Source organism: Humulus lupulus, chromosome 8, assembly GCF_963169125.1.
Source record: "Humulus lupulus chromosome 8, drHumLupu1.1, whole genome shotgun sequence".
NCBI classification, from domain to species: Eukaryota; Viridiplantae; Streptophyta; class Magnoliopsida; order Rosales; family Cannabaceae; genus Humulus; species Humulus lupulus.
In genome coordinates, this window is record NC_084800.1 from 64,752,915 (window position 1) to 64,779,461 (window position 26,547).

At 31.2% G+C, this 26,547-nt stretch overlaps 1 protein-coding gene across 1 annotated transcript; it reads left to right on the forward strand.

Moving 5' to 3' along the window:
- The first annotated feature begins 19,740 nt into the window (after positions 1-19,740).
- LOC133797560 (ribonuclease TUDOR 1) lies at positions 19,741-25,692 on the forward strand. The gene is made up of 17 exons (XM_062235502.1): positions 19,741-19,924; positions 20,348-20,528; positions 20,729-20,803; positions 20,897-21,010; positions 21,098-21,202; positions 21,352-21,558; positions 21,680-21,889; positions 21,960-22,067; positions 22,236-22,406; positions 22,522-22,719; positions 22,911-23,276; positions 23,365-23,595; positions 23,666-23,854; positions 23,922-24,002; positions 24,086-24,280; positions 24,731-25,108; positions 25,254-25,692. The coding sequence occupies exons 2-17, from the start codon at positions 20,373-20,375 to the stop codon at positions 25,440-25,442; spliced, it is 2,973 nt and encodes a 990-aa protein (XP_062091486.1). The 5' UTR covers positions 19,741-19,924; positions 20,348-20,372; the 3' UTR covers positions 25,443-25,692.
- The last annotated feature ends 855 nt before the right edge of the window (positions 25,693-26,547 follow it).

Sequence of the window (26,547 nt, forward strand, 5' to 3'; positions counted from 1 at the left end):
CAAAGGTCATTGTTCTTCACAATACCTAGGTCCAAAATTTATCAGATCTCATGTGTTGAGAATATCTGATAAATAGTTATTGCTTATTATTTGTATAGCGAGCCCACACTCGTTCTTTGGGTGACTGAGAACATTTTGGAAGATCTTGGTGTGAGATCTCAAGGATTCAGCCATACGAAAAGAAAGCAGCAAGGAAGGACCTGAGATAATGTTTCTATTCTTGTCCTTGATTCAATATATATATGAGTGTGAAGAAGTATATCTAGAAATCTTATGGGATTAATCTGACAATTTGATTGTTGTTCCGCTGCGCATAATCTCTGATTTGATCAATAAAAACCAACAAATGGTACCAGAGCCATCTTCACATATATATGTATTGAATCTGTGTGGGTTTAATTTTATGCATTTATTTATGAATGGATGGCTTAATATGTTTGAATGCGTGGGAATGTTGAATCGTTAATTGTATGGTGTTTTTGGGTTAGGATTTGTTTATGATTAGATCATTGTGTAAGCCATTAAAGGGCATAGGATTTATGTAATTTTATTTGGTTTTCGATACCATAAAATTGTAATTCCGATCACACAAAAGTCAGAACGGAGCCCGGAATTCAGAAATCAACCACCGCACCTCCGAGGCCAACCTCCGAGCCACTGCCCGACGTCGTACGGACGTCGTACGGACGCCGTACGGACGGCTGTACAGACATGTCCGTACGATTCGTATGGTCTGGCCCCGGCGGCCCCGTTTTGACGCCGTGTGGCCCCGCTTGACAGTCCAGAAATTTTTTTTTTTTCTTCTGAAATTAATCTGTTATTTTTTTAAATTTTAAAATGTTTAAATATCCTATTTTTGAAATTTGATATTTAAACAATGAGATATTTTTGTTGTCTTAACAAATTTTTTTTGAATATCTTATTTAAAATTTATTTTTTCAAAATAACAGATTTAAATTCATCTTAGTTTTAATTAAAAGTTGTTTTAATTAAAAAAGAAAAATAAAAAGAATGATTATTTAAAAGTTTGTTTTAATTAATCAAAAATAATTTGAAAATTGTTTTCTCATTATTGTTCTGGACCAACAATGCCACAAATCCTACCGACAGTAAAGTAAAGAAGCCCGATGAAGATCAAGGCATTTATTTTATTTTAATTTTATAAAGTGGTTGTAAAATTAGAAATACCAAAAAGCACCCGGTTCAACATTTATTGTTTATTTATTTATTTAAATAATTATTTTCATGTGGTTAATGTGATTGATAACATGTTCATGCATTGTATGCCATACATAAAAAACCCACACAGTCATAATCATGCATCTCATTAGTAGAAACATGATTATTAGGATTGTCCTATATGTTTATATGAATTGTTTTGTGAAATCAATTGCATGTAAATTACTTAGTTTTATTTTGAAAACTTGGTAAAATGTCACACCAATTTTTAAGTCTTTATGACTTAATTTCTTTAAACCAACTTTATTTTAAAAAGTGTTTTTTAGTAAAGTTTAGGTGAACATGATTGGTAATTTAAAATTGGACATGGACCTAAAAACTCGCTTTCTTTCCAATTTTAATTGTGTTCATAAAGTTTAAAGAAACTATAATTAATTTGGAATTAATTAGGTTAAAAACACTTATTTCAAAATAGTGAGTGGGAGAGGGTTGATATCTCAAACATAACCCATGGTCTCCATTATTAATATGACACCGTGAGATATGAATAGCGCCTCGCGACAGCTTTGTTTTCGTCCCCCTAAGGAAGGTGTCTAGACATATCAATAGCAAGGTTATATTTCTTACATAGATAGGAACTAATGATGTATTTTAGGCTTGACCGACCCTAAGGCGGCATGTCCTAAGTTAAGTCATGAACTCCGAAATAATGGGTTACACTCACAAAGTTATGATTAAGTTTGAGAGTGGATAATCATAACTTGACCAAACTAAGCGGTACTTTAATGTTTAAAAGAGAAAATAAAGAGTTATTTTAAGTATTAAACAATAAAGATAAGAATGTCTTATAAATTCTCTAAAATTAATTTGACCGACTCTAAGGCGGCACTTTAATTGTTAGAAAATTTTATCGTAGAAATTAATCTTTATTTTATGTGTTTTAATTGTGCTCATGCATCACGTTTAATTTCCGAAACTTTGATATTTATTTTTTCTAAATATAATAATATACTTGTATTTTTTATTTTATTCAGAATATGTCTATCTCTGGAAATCCCATCACTGCTTTGATTGCACAAGAAAAATTGACTGGTGATAACTTCATAAAATGGAAATCAAATATGAATCTGTTGTTGGTTAGTGAAAACCACAAGTTTGTCCTAAATGAGGAATGTCCTGAAGAACCTGGCGCAAATGCCCGGAAACATGTTCGGGACAAATTTGATGCATGGATTCAATCCAATAACAAAGCCAAGTGCTATATGCTTGTAAGCATGAGTGATGTCTTACGAACAAAGCATGAATCCATGGAAACTGCTTTTGAGATACTAGAATCTCTTAAGGAAATGTTTGGGCGCCCATCTGAGCAAAGCCGTCATGAGGCTACTAGAACCTACATGAATGCTAAGATGAAGAAAGGTGAATCTGTGCGTGAGCATGTTTTGAACATGATCAGTGTACTTCATGAAGCTGAGACGCATGGAGCAGTCATGGATGAAAAGACACAAGTAAGCATTATACTTGAGTCTTTAACTCCTGCTTTTTCTGCATTCACAACAAATTATGTCATGAACAAATTAGATTTTAACATGACACAATTGCTGAATGAACTACAAACTTTTGAGTCTTTGAATAAGACCATCTCAAGTCAGGATGAAGCAAATGTTGCTGAAGCAAAACCATCTTCTTCAAAGAAGAAAAGAAAAGGCAATAACAATGACAGCAAACCTAAAAAGGACAATCCGAAAAAGGCAAAGAAGTCATCCAAAGCGCTCGAAAACAAAAAGAACAATGACCCCAAACAAAAGACACCCAAAGGAAAATGTTTCCATTGTAATGTCGATGGTCATTGGAAGAGAAACTGCCCAAAGTATCTCGCCGAGCTAAAAGAGAAAAAGAAAGGTAAATCAGATTTACTTGTACTCGAAGCTTGTATGGTGGAACAAGATAAATTATCATGGATAGTTGATTCTGGTTCCACTAACCACGTTTGTTCTAGTTTGCAGATGCTTGAGTCCGCAAGACAGTTGGAGCAAGGAGAGATGACTATAAGAGTGGGAAGTGGAGCGCTTGTTTCAGCCAAAGCATGCGGAACAGTCCGTTTGAATTTTAAGAACAATTTTTTAGTTTTGAATAATGTGCTATTTATTCCTGAAATTACTAGAAACATTATTTCTTTATCTTTGTTACATGAACAAAATTTTAACATTTCTTTTAATAATAATATGATTTTTATTTCAAGGAATGGGAACAATATTTGTCATGCAAAACAAAGGGACGGACTGTACATGCTTGATCCAATTGAAAAATCGCTCAATAATTCTGAATTATTTAAAGTAGCTGTTTCGCAAAGTAACAAAAGACAAAAGGTTTCTAAAGAAAATGACACGTATCTATGGCACTTAAGATTAGGTCATATCAGTCTAGATAGGATAAACCGGTTATCTAAAGAAGGACCTCTAAGGGAACTAACAGTTGGAACCCTACCGGTTTGTGAATCCTGTTTAGAAGGTAAATTGACTAAACGACCTTTCACTTTGAAGGGAAATAGAGCCAAAGAACCACTAGAGCTAATACATAGTGATGTATGTGGTCCAATTAACATTCTAGCTCGAGGTGGTTATGAATATTTTGTCACATTTACTGACGACTATTCTAGATACGGTCATGTATACCTAATGCTTAAGAAGTCAGAAACTTTTGAAAGGTTTAAAGACTTCAAAGCTTTAGCTGAGAAGCAATTAGGTAAATCTTTAAAAACACTTCGATCTGATCGTGGTGGTGAATATTTGGATTCTGAATTCAAAGATTTCTTGCTGGAGCATGGAATTCTATCCCAACTCACAGCACCTGGAACGCAACAACAAAACGGAGTTTCAGAGAGAAGAAATCGGACTCTGTTAGACATGGTCAGGTCTATGTTAAGCTACTCTTCACTTCCCTTATCGTTTTGGGGATATGCACTACAAACGGCTAACTACATTTTGAATGTAGTCCCGTCCAAAGCTGTGACAAAGACACCTCTGGAACTATGGAATGGAAGTAAACCTAGCTTACGACATTTCCGTATTTGGGGTTGTCCTGCTCATGTGCTAAGACCTAAATCTGGAAAACTGGATTCTAGGTCTGAAGTGTGTATATTCGTGGGCTATGCTCCAGAAACAAGAGGTGGATATTTCTATAGCCCAAGTGATCAAAAGGTATTTGTTTCGACAAATGCAACCTTTTTTAGAACAGGACTATATGAATGATTTTAAACCTCGGAGCAAAGTAGTTTTACAGGAACTAATGACAGATAATATTTCATATCCATCCTCTTCATCAGTTAATGATAAAACAACCAAAGAAACCACAATTCCTGAAAAGGAAAAACCAGTGCAACGTCGTAGTGGGAGGATTGTGAGACAACCTATTCGCTACGAACATGAGGCACACTTTCTTGTATCAGATACTGAAAAGGACGATCCATTGACTTTTAAAGAAGCAATGGAAGACCTTGATGTTGATAAGTGGCAAGAAGCCATGAATCAAGAAATGGAATCAATGTATTCCAATTCAGTCTGGGAACTTGTAGATCTGCCTGACAATGTTAATGCCATTGGATGCAAATGGATCTACAAGAAGAAAAGGGGTGCAGATGGAAAGGTAGAAACCTATAAAGCAAGGCTTGTGGCCAAAGGCTACACACAAAGAGAGGGTGTGGACTATGAAGAAACATTTTCTCCTGTGGCCATGCTTAAGTCCATTCGCATACTCTTATCCATAGCTGCCATTTATAATTATGAGATATGGCAAATGGACGTCAAGACAGCTTTTCCGAATGGCCACCTTGATGAAACCATTTATATGGAACAACCAGAAGGGTTCATAAAGAAGGATCAAGATAAAAAGGTATGCAAATTGTTGAAATCCATATATGGATTGAAACAAGCATCAAGATCTTGGAACTTAACATTTGATGAAACTATTAAAACATATGGTTTCGAACAAAATGTTGACGAAACATGTGTTTATAAATACATCAAAGGAAAAATTGTGGTTTTCTTAGTTCTTTACATTGATGATATCCTACTCATTGGGAATGATGTAGAGACATTATCAAATGTAAAGAAATGGTTGGCTGACAAATTCCAAATGAAAGATTTGGGAGAAGCGAGCTATGTTCTAGGCATTAAAATTCTAAGAGATAGAAAGAACAAGCTCCTAGCACTTTCACAAGCAAATTATATAGATAAAGTGCTTGAAAGATTCTCTATGGAGAATTCCAAAAAGGGTCAATTACCAACCAGACATGGAATTTCTCTTTGCAAAGATCAGTGTCCAAAGACACTACAAGAGCAAGAGGATATGAGAAAGTATCCCTATGCATCAGCTGTAGGGAGCCTAATGTATGCGATGTTATGTACTAGACCTGACATATGTTATGCAGTAGGAATTGTCAGTCGTTATCAATCAAATCCAGGTTTGGAACACTGGATTGCGGTGAAACATATTCTCAAGTATCTCAGGAGAACGAGAGACTATATGCTAGTATATTCAGGTAGTGACCTCGAACCTACTGGATACACTGACTCAGATTTTCAATCTAACAAGGATAGTAGAAATCTACTTCTGGGTCAGTATTCACTCTTGGTGGTGGATCAGTTGTCTGGAGAAGCATTAAGCAATCCAGTCTAGCTGATTCAACCATGGAAGCTGAATACATAGCAGCTTGTGAAGCAGCTAAGGAAGCAGTTTGGCTGAAAAAGTTCTACACAGATTTGGAAGTAGTTCCAGAAGTGGAGAAACCACTTGTTCTATACTGTGACAACAGTGGAGCAGTGGCCAATTCTAAAGAACCAAGAAGCCACAAGAGGGGAAAGCATATAGAGCGCATATATCAGTTAGTTAAAGAAATCGTACATAGAGGAGATGTGTCCATTCTGAAGTCGTATCAGAACACAACCTCGCAGACCCGTTCACGAAGACGCTTCCAGCAAAGCAATTCGAGGGTCATGTACGTAATATGGGATTGAGAGAAATGCCTCACTTGCTTTAAGTACAAGTGGGAGATTGTTAGGATTGTGTCCTAAAAGCATGTAAAGACATTTGTTTTTTCTGTGAATAAATAAATACGATGGGTTTATTATTATTGTTATATTTAGATTGTTAAATTATTGTTTGAATAATTTTGTAAATATCAGAAAAATTCCATATTCATTATTGAGGATGTGATCTTGTATTAGTACGAGAGAATTAAGATCACATGAATGAATAAAAGTAGTCAACAACAACAAATTAAAGTTATGGAATTCTTTAATTGGAGTTGTAAGTACGGTTTACTGAGTATCATTATGATACAAATAATCTAGATTCGGATTATTGATGTGGTAAGATATCTCGGTAAATGTGCTTTATATAATATGATTATATATGACAAGGACCGATGTGAATTAAAGTCTTTATCCAAAAACCATTTAACAATAAAGACTTGTAATTCATATCATAACTGATGATCATTTATAGATCAACCTGAATCCTGAGTGTGCATGAACTCCTGTTCATGTTTATTAAATCTTTTGATTCATTCGTTAAGGTCTCTTCAAAGAATGAGGCTAATGACTTTTGTTTTGGAGATTTAATATCATGGATGGCTGGGAACATGTATCAACAATACGGAATCTAATCTTTCCTAACGGATCGTATATTAGTTCCCTTAAGGGTTAATTCTGGAACTGAGTGATTTTGAGCTCAAATCTATAATTAGATTATAGATTAATTATTCACTAGTGAATTAATGGTACTTAAGGAATAAGAAGTAAATTAGAAAGGTTAAATGGTAATTCTTCCATTCTAATTTATGAACTAATTAATTAGAGGGTTGAACTATTGTAAGATGGTTATATCAATGGACGACTTAAGAAAAAGATTTCTGTAAAAGTATATCTATAACATAAAGAGTGCAATTCTGAATTTATAGTGGAGTAATATCAGAATTAATAAATTAACTATTATAATTAAAGAGTTTAATTATTTAGTTTCAATTTATTGGAGCTTAATGTTATATGTCCATGGTCCCCGAAATGGCTCAAATAATCACTGTCAAAGGCAAATACAAAAATGGGCAAAAAGGACTTATGTGATAAGTAAAATATTTTTCTATGTATCAAACATAATTATTGATTAATTATGTGTAATTAATTAATTAATTATTTGATTTAACAAAAATATAATTAATTTTGAATTAATTTATTTTTTGGGATTTTTTGGTATTTAAATAATAATAAAATTGGGAAAAATCACATGCCTGCACATGCATGTGGTACACGTGTCGCACAGTGCACATGCACTGTGCTACACGCATAAGAGAGAGACTTGGTCTCTTGATTCCACAATTTTAGTTATTTAAATATTAAATAAATAATGAGATATTTTGATTTGATTTAAATATTATTATTTAAACAAAAATCTGATAACTGATCAGTTATTTTGAATTTGTTTAAAATAACAAATATTTTAATATATTGGATATTATTAAATATTGGATATCAGTTTTCACAGAACGTAAGTTTTCAGGGATAGAAAAATATCTAGGATTCTCTCAGAGAAAAGAGAACAGTGACAAAAACAAAGGTCATTGTTCTTCACAATACCTAGGTCCAAAGTTTATCAGATCTCATGTGTTGAGAATATCTGATAAATAGTTATTGCTTATTATTTGTATAGCGAGCCCACACTCGTTCTTTGGGTGACTGAGAACATTTTGGAAGATCTTGGTGTGAGATCTCAAGGATTCAGCCATACGAAAAGAAAGCAGCAAGGAATGACCTGAGATAATGTTTCTATTTTTGTCCTTGATTCAATATATATATGAGTGTGAAGAAGTAGATCTAGAAATCTTATGGGATTAATCTGACAATTTGATTGTTGTTCCGCTGCGCATAATCTCTGATTTGATCAATAAAAACCAACACCTATGAGGGGGAGCGGAGCTGTGCACCACTCTAGGATGATTTCGCGACCTGGAGTGACGAACACTTAAAGGTCGGGGCCTTTCTCCCCCTCGACCAGTACTTCACGGACTTCCACAATTATGTGAGGCTGGCACCATTTCAACTTCCTTCGAACTCCTATCGTCTACTGGCCGGGTTGAGGTATCTCCTCCAGAAGCAGATGTGGGAGGTCCCCACCCTTGCAGATATCATTTATTTTTTCTGCCTCAAGGCCAGCCCGGATCAACGGGGATGAGGCGACAGGTTTTACTATCTGACCCGCTTCCCGAATTCACCCGCAGTCATCGAATTGCCCAGCCATCCCAACGACTTCAAAGATCAGTTCTTTATGTCGAATGGGTTTCGCAATTGCGAATATCATTACTTCAACCGTCCTCGTAAGTTTTCTTTCTCTTCTCAGCTCGCAAAATTATTATTATTTTTTATTCTTAGATTTTTCGCATGTATACTGATTGGAGCATCGCCGTACAACCATTTTTGCGAGGACAGCCAAATCAAAGACCCTCGGGGGTCAATATGATACCCTGGTGGGGCTTCCGCCCAGCAAGAAAGACTACCGCCAGCTCGTCTTTGACGAGATGATGTTGGCGTGTAAATTAATTTCCGAATGCCAAACTTTGGCCCTGAGGAGGACGCGGGCTACTTACACAGTAGCTCGCGAGCTGGCGCCCATCCCCAAGGGAGGGATGGATTATATGTTTAATATAATATTAAATATTATATGTGGATTTTAAATTTAAGTTTCTTGCTTGTTTTAAAAAAAATTTGCTAATTCATAGTAAATTATATTATATGTTTAATATGATATTATTCTAATAAGTGAGTTTAAGTTTAATTAAATTTTATTTAAGTTATAAAACGTATGATTTTATTATTTTTAAATAATTATTATTGTAAAATATCTCAAAAATATCATATTTTAATGTGTTTAATTATTTATTATTTTAAAATAATTATCATGGTAAAATATCTTAAAAATATCATATTTTAATTTATTTAATTATTTATTATTTTAAAATAATTATCATTATAAAATATCTAAAAAATATCCTATTTTAATTTTTTTAATTATTTATTTTATTTTATTTAAGTTTGAGTGTTTACAAACTACCGTTAAATATAAGAATATTATATTAAATATACAAATATTCTGTTAAAGTTAACATTAAAAAAATAAAAAATCGTTAAAACCAAGAATTTTTGTTATCTACACGCTTATTATATAGAAGAGATATAAAAATTTGAGGGACAAAAATATAAAATTAAATGTGTAAATTTGAAAGAGAAACATATGTATAAAAATAGTGATTTTAAGAAAAATATTAAAAAAAAATTAATATGTCTATGAGACACATGTCACTTAATAATAAAAACTTATAAACTTATATATATATATATATGTGTGTGGGGAATTAGCATAAAAAGATCCCAATGTTTATCAAAACTTGCGATTTAGTACCTAATTTTTTTTTTCGCAAGAAAAATACCCAATGTCATGTTTTGTGTGTATTCATCAGTTGTAACAGAGTCGTTAAGTATTGATTGTTGGGTTTACACGTGTTGTATACTTCATAATTTTTTTTTATAATTTTATTTTAAAATTGAAAAATAATTGAAAAATTATATTAATTTAATAATAATCAAATAATTAAAGCTAAATAATAAAAAAGATCAAGCTTCTCTCTAAGGCCATCTCCAACCCATAACACCATATATGTTGTTGCACTAATATCAAAACTAAAGAATCTTAGCACTATATTTTTTTCCATTCCAACCACAACACCAAAAAATATATTCCTTATTATTTTATCTTACATATAAAATAATATACATATATATTTATTATTAAATACTAATATAAAAAGCAAAATAATATCGGTTTTTGTTTATACTGTTGTTACTGTATCCCACTATAGTTTGACAACATAATAGTTGAATAAATAGAGTTGAGTTGGATTTGATTTTGTGTTTTTTCAGCACTATATTTGCTGTTTTGCAGTGCGGTTTGATCTACCCTAAAACCTTCCTCTTCTGATTTAAAAAAAATCAAATCCCCTAATCCCTCTCCTTCTTTTTCTATTTTTTTCCCTGTGTTATATTGGATGTTATCTTGTAATTTTATAGTTTTGTTTGATAAACAAGGAAGAACAACCAGATATTGTTTTGCTGCAAAAAAATACTTATATCTTTTATTTTGATGAACAAGAAAGAATATACCCACAATATAAACAGTACACAAACTTTTTCAATATAACTAATAACATTAATTATATCTTTAGTTTAATTTTGTTTTTCATTTAATTATATTGAAAAATCAGCTTATATTAGTTTAAATCAATTTTTTAACCCGATTAGTTTAAGTTTGTTTTTTTAACTTATTTAATTACTTTTTCATTTTATAATTAATTCATCAAGAAAAATAATAATTAATTAAAAGTTATTTTTATAATATTTTGATTTTTTAATTGTTTTAAATATCTTTGAAATGTATTGTAAATGAATTTTTTCTAATTATAATTAAAATTTAAAATTATTATGAGTTGATCAATCAAGGTGTGACACATATATAGCCAGTCTACAACTAATTGGATACCGACGGATACACACGAAACATATTGGGTATTTTTTTTTTTAAAAATGAGTACTAAATGGCAAATTTTATTAAACATTGAGTATTTTTGCTGCCAATTCCCATATATATTAAAAAGATGAGAATTTATAACAAATGACCCAAATTAATTGCATTTGAAGCTCAATGTCCCAATTTTAAAAATGGTAGAAAAATAGCCTTTTAGATGATTAATTTACTAAATTACTCCTACTATATCATTTATATTATGTTTCTCAGCAACACCACGTGAATGATGAGAGTGATACAACCAAAAAAAATTCTCAGCAAAAAACAAAAAGAGACAACGAGAAGGAGAGGGAGAAGTCGATTTACAACATTTATTCCTCCATTTATATCTATTATTTATACCATGTTTTATTTATTATTTGTTTTATGTTATACCATATCATAAAAAATAAAAAGTAAAAGCTTTTGGCATATATGTTTAATAGTATAGCATATCTATAATTTATATGACATTATATCATAATTATCAATAGTTTGTCTTTGCATATATTATAGTATATAAGTTTACAACTTTGGTATATCTTTGGTTTGTCTAATGGTATATAAGTTTACAACTTTAGTATATCTGTGGTTTGTCTATATATGTTGTGTTATACGAGTTTATTAAAAATAGTATATCTATAGTTAACACCAGTATATTAGTATAATTGAATAACATCTTTTAACTAAGATATCTTTTAATTACATATGGATATCCAACTTTTTGTACAGAAATATTAAAAAAAAAAGTTGTTCGTATGTGGTAAGTTTACAAAACCATTTCTGTATCGTTATCAATATTTCTCCTTTGTTTTTCCTTTCCCCAAGCATAAAGCTCCACAGCTAACTTTTCACGAAAGAATCGCATTTTTTGGTTTGTGATTTCTTTTAAACTATTGTTTGACATCAGAACTTCAGCTCTCTTGATGACAAACATTCCACAATCAAATATGCATTAGACAATAGACACAAAAAAAGTCTTATTTTTTTATAAAAAAACAGGATATACCAGATGACAAAGCATATATACAACAAACAAAAGTGATATACCAGATCTTTTGTACTAGAGACAAACATCCCCATCATTTTAACAAAGCTAAAATGTAAATATATATACTAAAAAGTTTGGCATACATCCAATAAGATTCATTTTTATTCAAAGTTTGCAAAAAAATATTTAAACTTACCCATTTTGTTGAACTTCGAAGTCTTCCACAAATTCCATATCAAAATCTCCTTCTTCAATATTTTTCCTTTCCTTGTAAAAATTTATAGATTGTAGAAGCATGGGTATCGTCATTGAGTATGCAGTTACAGTTGTCATGACATTCTTCTTGTGCCCTTTCCCAGCCATGCTATCATATATTTTAATCTTTTTGCTCTTCAAGATGATTTCAACAAGCACCCAATGGTACATATCGCATATGTAAACAGGGCTGTAGATAAAGTCCACATTAATCCATGGTGTAGGAATTCTCATTTTCTTCCCATTTGCACAATTCAGTAGGTAAGTATAAGACTTTTTTTCCCAAGAGAACTGTTCGCTTGGATTGTTGATTTTTATCTCCCAAGCTTTGTTGATGTAGCGATCACATATGACATCCATTGTTGTGCACCTTGTGTTATTATGTCTAAATTTTTTACGCAAATAATAGAACACAACATCCATATGCTGAAAGAACAATAAGTTAATATTATTAAATGCATCTATTAAGATAGAAGCATGGAAGAAAACATGACAAATATACCATTCTTCTAAAAACATATACAAGAAAATAAAAAGGAGCAAGACAAATATATTATTCATCAAAAGACATAAAAAAAAAAAAAGAACACAAGTAAAATATACTATCGTTCAAAATGCATATACCAGAAAATAAAAAGACCACAAGACAAATATACCATCCTTCAAAATACGTATATTAGAAAATACATATACCATTATTCAAAATATATATGTCATTATTCAAAATACATATACCAGAAAATAAAAAGAGCACAAGAAAAATATACCATCCTTCAAAATTCATATACTAGAAAATACATATACCATTATTCAAAATATATATACCATTATTCAAAATGCATATACCAGAAAATAAAAAGAGCACAAGAAAAATATATCATCATTCAAAATTCATATACTAGAAAATACATATACCATTATTCAAAATATATATACCATTATTCAAAATGCATATACCAGAAAATAAAAAGAGCACAAGAAAAATATATCATCATTCAAAATTCATATACTAGAAAATACATATACCATTATTCAAAATATATATACCATTATTCAAAATTCATATACCAGAAAATAAAAAGTGCACAAGAAAAATAAACCAGCCTTCAAAATTCATACACCAGAAAATAACAATCTTACTATGTTATCTTACTATTAAAAACTTGGTTCAATAATTACGTCTCTTTAAAATGATATGCATTATTCTATATTATTGAGGTAACTAGTTAATTTTTATTGCTTGAATTTTATAAGAGCAAAGTTGTTACTTGTAACAGATATATATATAAATTAGTTCATTATTTTCAAGGTTGAATTGACAATGAAACTAAGAGATATTGTGCAGAAAGACTGCTGAGTTGACAAAGTAGATCAAAGATATAAAATCTCAAGAGAAAAAAGAAAGTTAAAAATTATACCATGAACTAATTAAGCATTTCTAGAGCTAAGCAATCAGATCAAATATATAAAAAAAATTCAAATATCTCAACTAATAACTCCTAAAAATGCAGGAACCTAGATGGAAATCTGAAGTAAATGATTAAATAAGAGCCAAAGAGACAGAAAGATAGAACTTACAAAGGGCTTAGAGGATTCAACAACAGTCAATTTGAGGTGTTAGTTTCGGTCTTAGACAATGGTAGTGAGTGACTTAGCTTCGGTCTTCGACAATGGCGGTGTGATTGGCTTAGCTTCGGTCTTCAACGATGATGGTTGTCGGAGATGTCAATGATGTTCATGGTGATGTTAGGATTGAGAGCTGAAAGTTGAAAGATGTGAATAATGAAAAGGGAAAGGTCGTGAATATTAAAAATTAGGGATTTTGAATAGAAAGGTTATTTTTGTAATTTTGGTACTCTAATTAATTATATTGGGCCATTTTGTTAAAATTTTCAAAACAGAAACATTTATCTAATTAGTATCTAAGTTTGTATCTAAGTTTGGGGCTAATCATTCTCCAAGCCCCTAAAAAGATTTTACTTACATATAAGATTTTATATACTAAAGAGTAAGGACCATGTAGGTGGGTCCTTGCAAGCAAGAGCTTCTTCACCAAACTCCAATACGTGCCAGGACAGATGTTGAATGCTACTTGGCATTAGCCTAATATAATCCAAAATTCAATTTGAAAGTTAATGCCAAGGTTGGCCATAATTTTGGCTCGACTTCTTAGCTCTTAACCTTTTCGCACATATTTGCAAATGTCATTTTTTTTTTAAGTTTTAGAAATTAAAAAATACGCCTTTTCACGAATAAAGTATAAAAAGATGGCTGTAGTGACAAAAAGATCAATGAAAAATGTAATTAAAAGAGATTTTAACCTCTTCCAAAAAATTCTAATGTTTGTCATTAAGAAGAAAAAAAGAAAGGTAACTTCTATTTTTTTTTTAATAATAATAACGAAATTGTGTATTAAGTTCTAATACTGAACAACATTATACATCAATTACATTTACAATTTTGTGTATGTTTACTACACTAAATAGGCTTAGCCTATATATTTTTACATTTATTTTTGAGAAATTTAAATTAATTAACTTTTTAATTAAAAAAATATTTTATAAAAGATAAAATAAAATATTAAAATAAACTCGCAAAAATCTATAAAAATATTGGAACAAAATCTCCGAAGAATTATACATAATATAATCGAAAGTAGAGCTCATAATTAAAAACAATTCTTTTTCCATATTATCATTATTTTCTAAATAATGCCAAGACAAAAAAACATCTTCAAAATTTGCTCCTTGAAGATTTTTGTGGATATATATTTTTTTTTTACAAAAGAGATTTTTGTGGATTTTAAAACTAGATGTTAAATTTATATTTAAAAATTCAATCATAAAGTCTTTATCCCAATTTTTTCTCTTTTTTAAAAAAGTCTTTAGCCCTTCTGTTCTATTTTATATTTACTAAATAGGTACAAATACATTTGTTTAGTTTTATTTAAAAAAATTATTAATTATTTTTATGATTATCATATAAATTTTAAATAAATAATTAATATTATATATAAAAAATGATATAAACATATAAAAAGAAAAAATAAACCAAAACATTGTATATGATTTAAAACAAGCAAATATGATAACATTTTAGATCATAAATTACAATATTTAATGTATAAATCATTCATAATATTATTCAAATCACACCTCAATAATTGGATAATAAACTTGTTTGTTCTTGATAGAAGATAAATTTGTTATTCTAATTTGGGTTCCTTGGCAAAATAGTCTATTATTTGAAGTTATTTTGCACTCTGACCTAATTTTGATATTTTTTGCAAAATGACATCCGACACTCCAAACAGCTAGTCGAAATTTTTCAGACAGCTGGTCAAAAAATTTAGATAGCTAGTCGAAATTTTAGATAGTGGCTATTTTGCAAAAAATTATCAAAACTAGGCCAAAGTGCAAAATGACTTCAAAAAATATGTTATTTTCACTAATTTTTCTTACGTAATTACACATTCTTTGTAACGTTCCACGTCACTATGGTTGCTTCCTGAAATGACAACTGACCCCACAAACCAACACAAGTCTTTCTAGCATGCTTTGTCCTCACTCGCACGCTTTCTAGGAAAACTTCCTTAGAGGTCACCCATAATGAGACTAGTCCTGGTCAACCATGCTTAACTTTGGAGTTCTCAAGTGATGAGCTACCAAAAGAAGATGCATCTTGTTAACATAGGTAGTACCCATCAATCCATTTAAACATTCTTCAACTGTGTAGTCTCATACCTGCACGGTCTTAGAATCATCACACTTGACATTTCCCAGATGATGTGAGATTGCACGGCTTTTACCTGGTCTTTACCCGTGTGGATCACGGGATTCTGACTATCACATTCATACTATTTATACATACACAACTCATCACACTTATATATAATATATTTATAATATTTGTTGTTATTTAATATGAATAATTGGATTAAGTAATAAAGAATAACATGTTTTCTTTTTCATATAAATGATAATTTTTTTAATAAAATTATGATTATATATTATTATAATAATTATATTTTATAACATTTGAATTTATATTAATATAATTATTAAATATATAGTCTTATATTGCATATTAAATAAAATTAATAAATATTTATTCTATTTATAAAAATTATAATTATGTATCATATAGTATTATAATAATAATAATTTATAATATTTGAATTTATGTAAATATAGTTATTAAAGGGCTTTTTTTTTATTAGGGTACAAGTTTTTAATATGATATTCATAAATAATACTACCTATACTTATTATAATAATAATACAAAACATATACCAGAAACATAAAATAATTAGAATTGTATTGATGACAACCATATACAAGTTTCCTTTTATATTTGACAGCTCTAAAAAAAAAAAGCATTAAGAAGTATATATTGTGGAAAAATAAACACTCAAAAATAAAATAATTACCAACATCTACTATGAGACATATTAGTCCGCCCAAAATTCGAATTTGGAATATTTTTGCAGCAAAATATTACTAGAAAAATGAAGAACACAATGGCTGCCGAAGTTTGAAGTTAAAGTTTTTCGATAAGGTGTTAATAAACAAAAATGTATATTTTGATTTTAATATCTTTTCAATGTATTGAAATCCAAAAAAATAGTATAAAGGAAAGTTAGTATTGATGAATAAACTATTTTTCACGATAATGGATGATCCCATATTACTAATGTATATTTTCTTTTACCAATTTTGTCGTTTGTCTAATACTTATGTTCTTCATGAGAATTAGATTTGTGAAACTAGGGGGAAACTGTGTTTATATTTTTAGAGACTTGAATCATGTGAAAATATTCTGAAATGGATATCTAGATTCTAACGATCACAAAATAAATATATTGAAAGTAATTTTTGAAACAAAATAAACATAAATGTTCATATTTCGGGTGCATCATGATTAAATTACACATTTTATTTAAATGACGACACAATTTAAATTAAAAAAATATGTTTATTTATTATTTTAAATGAACGAATAATAAAAGAATGAAATGATAATAATAAAAAATATTATATTATAATTTGTTTAATTATTTATTATTTTAAAATAATTATCATTGTAAAATATATTTAAAATATCATATTTTAATTTGTTTAATTATTTATTATTTTTAAATAATTATCATTGTAAAATATTTCAAAAATATCTTATTTTAATTTTTTTAATTATTTATTTTATTTATGTTTAAGTGTTTACAAACTACATTTAAATATAGAAATATTATGTTAAAGTTAACATTAAAAAAATGAAAAACGGTTAAAAACAAAATTTTTGTTATCTACACACTTATTATTATACTAGGTAAAAGCAACGTGCAATGCACGTTTGTTTAGTTTTAAAGTTGTAAACATTGTATATAATTTTAATAAAAACTGGTTCACTATCTTTTTAAAAATATATATATTTTTATAATCGAATGAATTATAATTCTATATTATATATATAAATATCTATATTAATAATCTTTACATATATGACATCTAAATATAACGTTGACATGGATATATATTTACATGATCACATAACATATATATAAAATAGAATAATATTTAAAAAGAAATTGATAATAGAAATAAAATAAGAATAGAAAAAGTCGTGTAGACAGTAGTATATATGCATAAACTATTTTTAGATTCTAATATATCTCGCAATGTCCTTTAGTGAATTTGATGAAAAAAAAACTCAAATCACTTGATAAAAACAAACTATCACACAAATTTATAAGATAAAAAAATAATATGCATGTCTTTATTATTTTTAAATAAATATGATTTAATTATTTAAATTATCATAAAATATCTTATTTTAATTAATTAATTAATTTATTTTTATTTAAGTTTATGTTTGTTATAGTTTTTTAATTTGATAGTGACAACAAATGATTATATATTATATGTTTAATATAATATTAAGTTTGATTAAATTTTATTTAAGTTATAAAATATATGGTTTTATTATTTTTAAATAATTATTATTGTAAAATATCTCAAAAATATCTTATTTTAATTTTTTTAATTATTTATTTATTTAAGTTTAAGCCATGTTTACAATCTACGGTTAAATATAAGAATATTATGTTAAATATAAGAATATTCCGTTAAAGTTAACTGAAAAAAATTAAAAAACCGTTAAAACCAAGAATTTCCGTTATCTACACACTTTTTATATAGAATAGATTTAAATTTGTACTAGTATAATTACTAAATATTTATTATTTATAAATAATGTATTAATTATTATTATTATAATAATGATATTTTATAATATTAATTACTTTTAAAAAAAAAACTATTAAAACCAAAATAAACTCTTAATTACACCTTTTTATACTAAATTTTACCTAATAAATTTCATATTAAATTTTAGATAGCGAATAAGGTGGTGTAGATTTGTTAAAACCAAATTAGTATGGCGTTAGTATTTAATATTTTGACAATTTAACACATAGGAGATTGATAAGATAATTATGATATCGTTTTTAATTAAATGCTGCTTAAATTTAATCTTGATAATTACGTGCATTTTACCATTAAAAATTATATGACTATATCAACTACACATACAAGAAAGTATTCAAACACGGTTTACATTTAAATAATAACTCACCTAAAAGTAACATCTCAACAAAAAGCTTACCAAAACTTAACTATAAATATTGAAATTTGATTTTGAAACAAAAACAGTATAAATATATGGAAGAAAGTATGCATATTTTCAGAGATTAAATATTTTTTTTAAGTTGTTCTTTTAATTTTAAAAATATTATCTCTCTGAATACATATCAAACAGTTAAAGTGAAAAAAAAATTGTAAATTTTATGTTTTTAATTTGGTTTTATTTAGGCTATTTGAAGGAGTCAGTGGAGCAGCTACTAAAAATTACTAATATAAAAGAGGCCGTTCAAGCTGTCCTAATCGATGTCTGACTTATCATCTATCTTGAGAGATTTTGTTTCTTAGATTTTTTTTTTTAGATTTAGATAATTTATTTATTTGAAAAGTCCTACTTTTTTTTCCGCTTCCAAAAATATTAAATCTACCACATTAATATTCAAAAGTGGCCACCGCAAATGGTGGACCTCCTCGTATCTTTAAAAACCAACAAATTTAAAAAAAAAATGGAAAATTCATAAAAATATCTAAAATTAAAAAAATATATATTAAAAATACAGAATTGGTAAATAATTATAAAAGCTAAAGTGATATAATCATAAATATGAAATTTTTTTAATTTGTAAACAAAATTTACAGATTTATAACAATATAATTTTTTTTAATTAAAATTTACAAATTTATAATTAAAATTTATAAGTTTGTAGTCATATATTATAATTTTATATATAATATTTACAAATTAAATAAAAAATTGTAATAACAGATTCATAATAAATTGTTATTGTATTTTTATAATTTTTTAAAATTTCATATTTTTCAATTTTTTTTTAAATTTGCAATGCTAGGTTTAATTTGTCCAAAATACCCAATGTTCCCTTTATATTTTCAATTTAAATTTGAGATTAAATTGTTTAAAAAAAAAGTGTTGAGTTGATAAGGATTAAAAGTGTTTGAAACAAAAGTATCATCGATGGTACGTTCGGTAATTTACCGTAAGAAGAAGGGTACCGCTGTTACCTCGTTTTCCTCGCTCGTCTATATATAAATCTCATTTCATCTCCCAAAGATTAATTTCCTTTCTCTCTCCACTTCTCCTGCTCTCTTTCTCTCTCTAGCTGTCTCCGATCTGCCGCCTCACGGCTGATCCTAGACGACCAACGCTGGTGCTCAACGATCTCCGGCTGAACCAGATCTGTCTTTCGTCTTCAATTTTCATTCTCGTAGCTTTTCCGGTGCCGGCGCTCGTCTCTGGTAATGCAAACTCTTTCGCTTGTGTGTGATTTTTCTTTTCTTTTATGATATGCATGTAGATCGCATTCTGAGCCCCTTCAATTGGAGTTTTTTTCTTTGCAAAATTTGCATGAATACTCTCTTTTAGTCTTTCGGTTTTGTATTCGGATCTCAGTCGATTATATGTTTAACGAATTGTAATGTATTTCAAACTCTTATTCGTGTAATCGAGTTGTAGATCCAGATCAAAAGTATTGTGTTTTAGCTATTAGGCGTGTTGCATGCTGTTTTGGCAGAGTCCTTCTTACGGATCTGGTTCTGAATATATGGAACCGAGTATATAATGTATTTGTTTAGAACATTGCATGCTATTATGATTGGTGGGCATTTATTAGATTATTGATTCTAAACGGGTTTCATTTAATTTTTCTGTTGTGGGTGTAGATCTCCATACAAGGAGCGTGTTGTGATGGCGTCCTCCGTTACTGGGGCCACAGGATGGTACAAAGGAAAGGTCAAAGCTGTCCCTTCAGGGGATTCCGTGGTGATTGTGGCCATGACCAACAAGGCCGGACCACCACCGGAAAAGACCATTACTTTATCTTCACTTATAGCTCCCAGACTGGTAAACAAGCCCGACAATTAATGATCGTTTCCCAGATAGTATACAAAACACACACACACGTGTATATATATATATATATATTTATGCATCTTCCTTTTAATCATTATCCTGAAAAGAATCTTGCTTGTTTCTTAAACAAAATTTAGCCACATTTTGATCTGGGATAAATGTCTTGCTCATTTGTTTTTCTTTTCTACTAGGCTCGGAGAGGTGGTGTTGATGAGCCATTTGCATGGGACAGCAGAGAGTTTCTTAGGAAGCTCTGTATAGGAAAGGTGCATAATTTTTTTTATTTATGTCAGTTCCTATTGGTTATAGGTTATACTATTCAGTCATTCCGTAACAAGTCCGTCACAATACATTTTCAGGAAGTGTCTTTTCACGTCGACTACACAGTACCGGCGATTGGGCGGGAATTTGGGTCTGTTTTTATAGGCAAAGATGATGTCTCAGAGATGGTTGTTTCTGCAGGCTGGGCAAAGGTACAATCATTATTCATCTATAAATTGGACATATGTTCTCTCTCCCCCATATTTCCCGTATAATCAATTGATTCTTGTTTACATCAGGTCAGGGAGCAGGGTCAACAGAAAGGAGAAGCTAGTCCTATCATTGCAAAGCTCTTACAACTAGAAGAGCAAGCTAAGCAAGAAGGACTTGGTCGCTGGAGCAAGGTTCGCAACTAAATTCTTTCCCCAGCTTTATGAATAAATTGATAATCTAAGTTGCAGAAAGTAGAGGTGTATGCTTCTCTCTCTTGGAAGTTTCCCTCTTCTTTTACTGTCTGCTGACCCATAAACATTATTGTATTCCTGTTTTGCAGGTTCCTGGTGCTGCTGAGGCATCCGTTAGGGATCTACCTCCCTCTGCTATTGGTGATCCTAGCAACCTGGATGCTATGAGTCTGTTGGCAGCAAATAAGGGCAGGCCCATGCAAGGTATTGTTGAGCAGGTTCGTGATGGTAGTACCGTTCGCGTATATTTGCTTCCAGAGTTTCAGTTCGTTCAGGTTTTCGTTGCTGGAATCCAGGTGTGCGCTCTTCCCTGTTCTCTGTGAAAGTTCGTTCAGTTATCTATAATCATGCCACTCTTCTTTGTGTGCGTGTGTTTATATAAAATCTTATTTTTACAATTTTTCTTTATTATATTAGTCTCCATCAATGGGAAGACGAGCTGCACCTGAGCCTGTTCTTGAAGCAGAAGTAACAGCAGAAACAAATGGAAATGCTTCTGCTGAACCTCGAGGCCCACTAACATCTGCACAAAGAGTTGCAGCTTCAACACCTTCATCAAACGAAGGTGCTGATCCATTTGCTGCAGAAGCCAAATATTTTACAGAGATCCGTACGTTGAATCGAGAGGTAAACAGTGGATATATAGGTGTTCTTGCTGCACTTATTTTATTTCGCATCTAATTGGTGTGTTTTATAGGTCCGTATTGTCTTGGAAGGTGTTGACAAATTCAGCAATTTGATTGGGTCAGTGTATTATCCTGATGGGGAATCAGCAAAAGACCTGGCTCTGGAGCTTGTCGAAAATGTAATACAGTGTAATCTTTGTTGCCAGCTGAACTTACATTGAGATATGTCTGTTTGTTGTGTTGATATGTTATTATTTACATGGTTCACTTTACTATCAATATTTTCTCTCTTTTTAAGCAAGTTATTTGGAAGGCTCCACACTTAATTTTTCTAACCTTTTCCATAGGGTCTTGGTAAGTATGTTGAATGGAGCGCGAATATGATGGAAGAAGATGCGAAGAGAAAGCTAAAGACTGCGGAACTTCAGGCCAAAAAAACGCGATTGAGGATTTGGACAAATTACATACCTCCTGCTACAAACTCAAAAGCAATTCACAACCAGAATTTCACAGGAAAGGTAGGTTGACAGGTTTTGCATTTTGGATTTTTCCTACACAGTTGTTTAATTTATACGCCATTTCATTGTGCCCTGTGTTTGCATGTATTTAAATTTTTGATGGTTTGCTCATCAGGTGGTTGAGATTGTTAGTGGGGATTGCGTTGTTGTTGCGGATGATGCTGTCCCATTTGGAAGTCCTTTAGCTGAACGACGAGTCAATTTGTCCAGTATTAGGTGTCCTAAAATAGGCAATCCTCGTAGAGATGAAAAACCTGCCCCCTATGCTCGTGAAGCAAAAGAATTCTTGAGGACCCGGATTCTTGGAAGACAGGTATGTCACTAGTTGCTGCACAGTACTCGGTTATTATTTAAAACTCTCCTTACAAGCCTTCTTTTCCTTTCATATATTATTATTTATATAATAATTATAAGTAATAAGTGACATTTTTTCTTTTATATTTTTTATTTCTATTTTTATTCTTGTAATTTCGAGCATCAATTAAATGTTGGTCGTGTGTGAAGGTAAATGTCCAAATGGAGTACTCTAGAAAGGTTGGCATGACTGATGTGCCTACAGCTGCAGCTGGATCTACAGATTCCAGAGTAATGGATTTTGGATCAGTCTTCCTAGTTTCTCCTATTAAGGCTGATGGAGATGATATTCCAGTACAAGCTCCAACTACTACTGGCAGCCAGCCGGCTGGGACTAATGTTGCTGAGCTTGTGGTTGGGCGTGGCTTTGGCACTGTTATTAGGCATCGAGATTTTGAGGAGAGATCAAATCATTATGATGCCCTTCTAGCTGCAGAAACACGAGCAACTGCTGGGAAGAAAGGAATCCACTCTGCCAAGGATCCTCCCGTCATGCACATAACAGATCTTATTGCGGTGAGAGAAATAAACTAACGTAGTAGGGATCATGTTTTTGTAGATATTCTCACAATAATTTTTTTATCTTTCTTTTTCTTTCTTCCAGGCACCATCAAAGAAATCGAAGGACTTTCTACCATTCCTACAGAGAGCTAGGAAGATTCCTGCTGTTGTGGAGTATGTATTTAGTGGTCATCGTTTTAAAGTATTACTCCCAAAGGAAACATGCAGCATTGCCTTGTCGCTTTCTGGTGTTCGATGCCCTGGTCGTAACGAACCCTATTCAGATGAAGCAATTGCTTTAATGAGGCGGAAAATCATGCAAAGAGACGTGGAGGTATTCCTAATTTCCCTTAATACTGTTGATGTTGCTTTATCTGCAGTACTAAGCTGTCTCTCTTGCGTAGATTCTCGTGGAAAACGTGGATAAGACTGGAACTTTCATTGGATCTTTGTGGGAGTCTAGAAACAATGTGGCAATTGCACTCCTTGAAGCTGGTCTTGCCAAACTTCAAATTTCCTTTGGTAATGACAGGATTCCTGATATCCACCTTCTTGAAAAAGCTGAGCAAGCTGCCAAAAAACAGAAACTGAAAGTAAGAAACATTACACAAGTGCGTATAGGTGTCCTCTGTCAATTTTCTAATCAATTTTTTGTTGCAGATCTGGGAAAACTATGTTGAAGGGGAGGAAGTCTCCATCGGTGCAGCAGCTGCTGACAGTAAACAAAAGGAAGTGCTAAAGGTTCGTTGTAGTGCAATAGCTTTAGCAAATTTCTGAGCATGGTGAATTGGTAATAAACTTTGTCTAATTGATTGTCTTTTCAGGTGGTGGTTACTGAAGTTTTGGGTGGAGGCATGTTATATGTTCAGACAGTTGGGGATCAGAAGCTTGCACCCATTCAACAACAGTTGGCGGCCTTGAATCTTCAAGAAGCTCCTGTGATTGGGGCTTTTAATCCTAAAAAGGGTGAAATTGTACTTGCCCAGTTCAGTGCAGATGGTTCTTGGAACCGAGCTATGGTGAGTTGTGCTCTGTTTTGATATCTTGGCTCATCCTTTTCTTGTAATTATTTTAAAATTTTATATTTGCTATTTGTGTTTAAGTTAAACCATTCATCCCCTTCCTTTTTCTTCCGTTCTGTATGAATAATAATTTTCTGATTCAGATTTTACTGCACTGTTCTGCTTCAGATTCTATATTAGTTTTATTTCAATTTTTAGGCTAGATCAAGTGGTAGAGGTTATTTTTTTGGTGGTTGTGGGGGGTGGGTCTATAATGGTTTGGGTTTAAATCTTCGTAATTCTATTTCATGGAGAAATTCAAATATATCGAATGTAAGTTACAGGTTACAGGTTACAGGTTAGTTTTGTTTTTTTTCTTTTTCAAGTTAATTTTTTATGTCTCGCTGAATGATTTATCCACTCATATATCCTTGTGCTTGTGCTGATTTTTTTTACGTTGATATGAAGATTGTCAATGGACCTCGTGGAGCCGTTGAATCTCCTACGGACATGTTCGAAGTGTTCTACATTGACTATGGTAATCAAGAGGTTGTTACCTATAGTCAGTTACGGCCTGCTGATGCTTCAGTGTCTGCTGCACCTGGTCTTGCTCAGCTCTGTAACCTTGCCTACATCAAAGTTCCAGGCTTGGAGGATGATTTTGGTCAAGAAGCAGCTGAGTATTTAAGTGAGCAGACTCTAAGTAGCTCTAAAGAGTTTAGAGCCAAGGTTGAGGAAAGGGATGCTTCAGGGGGGAAAGTGAAAGGTCAGGGAACCGGACCAATCATTAGCGTTACCCTTGTCGCTGTTGATGCCGAGATCAGCGTAAACGCTGCCATGCTTCAAGTAAATAATCTTTCCTTTTCACTTTATGTTTTCTATTGTAGTTTGTGTTCCTTTTTTTAGGGGAGTACTGTGTATGTTATAATCATATCATAACATATTATTTCTGAAATGTGAATTTTAATATCTGCGACCATGGAACTTTCAGGAGGGACTCGCTAGACTAGAGAAAAAGAAGAGATGGGGCTCAAAGGACAAACAGTTGGCCTTTGAGAACCTGGAGAAATTCCAGCAAGAAGCTCGGACTGGTAGGCTCAGAATGTGGCGCTATGGGGACATCGAGTCCGATGACGAGGACACAGCTCCTCCTCTTAGAAAAGCTGCTGGCCGGCGATAAATGTAATTTTAAGACCTGAGGAGGCCAACTTAGAAAAAGAGGGTTGTGTGGCCTAAGATAAGTTATAGTCATAATTATTCACATCTGAAGTCAGCTAAACGCACATGGAAAGAGAACAATAAAACGAATAGAAAAGGTGGTTGAAGCATGGACTTGCTTTAAGTTTTGTTTTTGTTTTGCGAATTTGTTTTTGTTAGATGAGAACAATTTTTTTTGCACTCGTGTCTTAATAAAGGTGACCTTTTTTTTTGGTCTTAAATAATTGTGCATTTTGGTTTCTCTAAATATTTTGGAAAGCTTCTGCTTCTGTTTTAAAGATTAAAAAAGATGTTGCTTTGTACAGAATACATTCGTTTACTTACAAGATATGCATGATTGAGCAATTTTCTTCTCAATAGGTGAAAAAAAAAACTTAATTTATCGCCGTGAAATTGAATAGTAGACATTAATAGTATTTTCTTCCACTAAAAACGACATTTTTAACTCTATATGTGCCTAAAAATGTTGCGGAATGTAAGTACTCGAGACCGAATTATTCGTAACAAATGAACCCACATGACCTATATTGAAGAGAATCAACTCGCAATTGCCATTTTTTTTAGGAACATATTTCAGGGTATCCAGAGTATCCATAAACCTTGTATTAGATTTTAGTAATGAAGTATTCCAAACCGAAACCAAAATTGTCTTTTTTTATTACAGCCTAACGTTGGTTTTTTTTTCGCACGTTTCAAAACTTGAGAAAAATCACTAAAATCTGCATGCAGATTGAAATTTTAATCTGAGATGAAGCAAAAATTTAAGATTCTTGGTGTAAAAGAGCACGTGTGACTCTGGGGGTACCTGTATTCATCAAGTATATTTGAGCTTGTAAAGTTATCTGGAATGATTTCACAATGTCCTCTGAATCAGATCTTTATCCAGAAGGTTTTGTTGTCAAAAACAAAAGAAACCACCCGACAAAATAGAAAAAAGAACAAGAGAAGCCAAATTTTCTTTTACAACCATACACCCCAATTAAAGTTAGTAAAAGAGAGTAGTGAGTAGTGACTACTAAGAATTAACATAAAAGTAGACACAATACAATTGCAAGGGTGTACTGAAA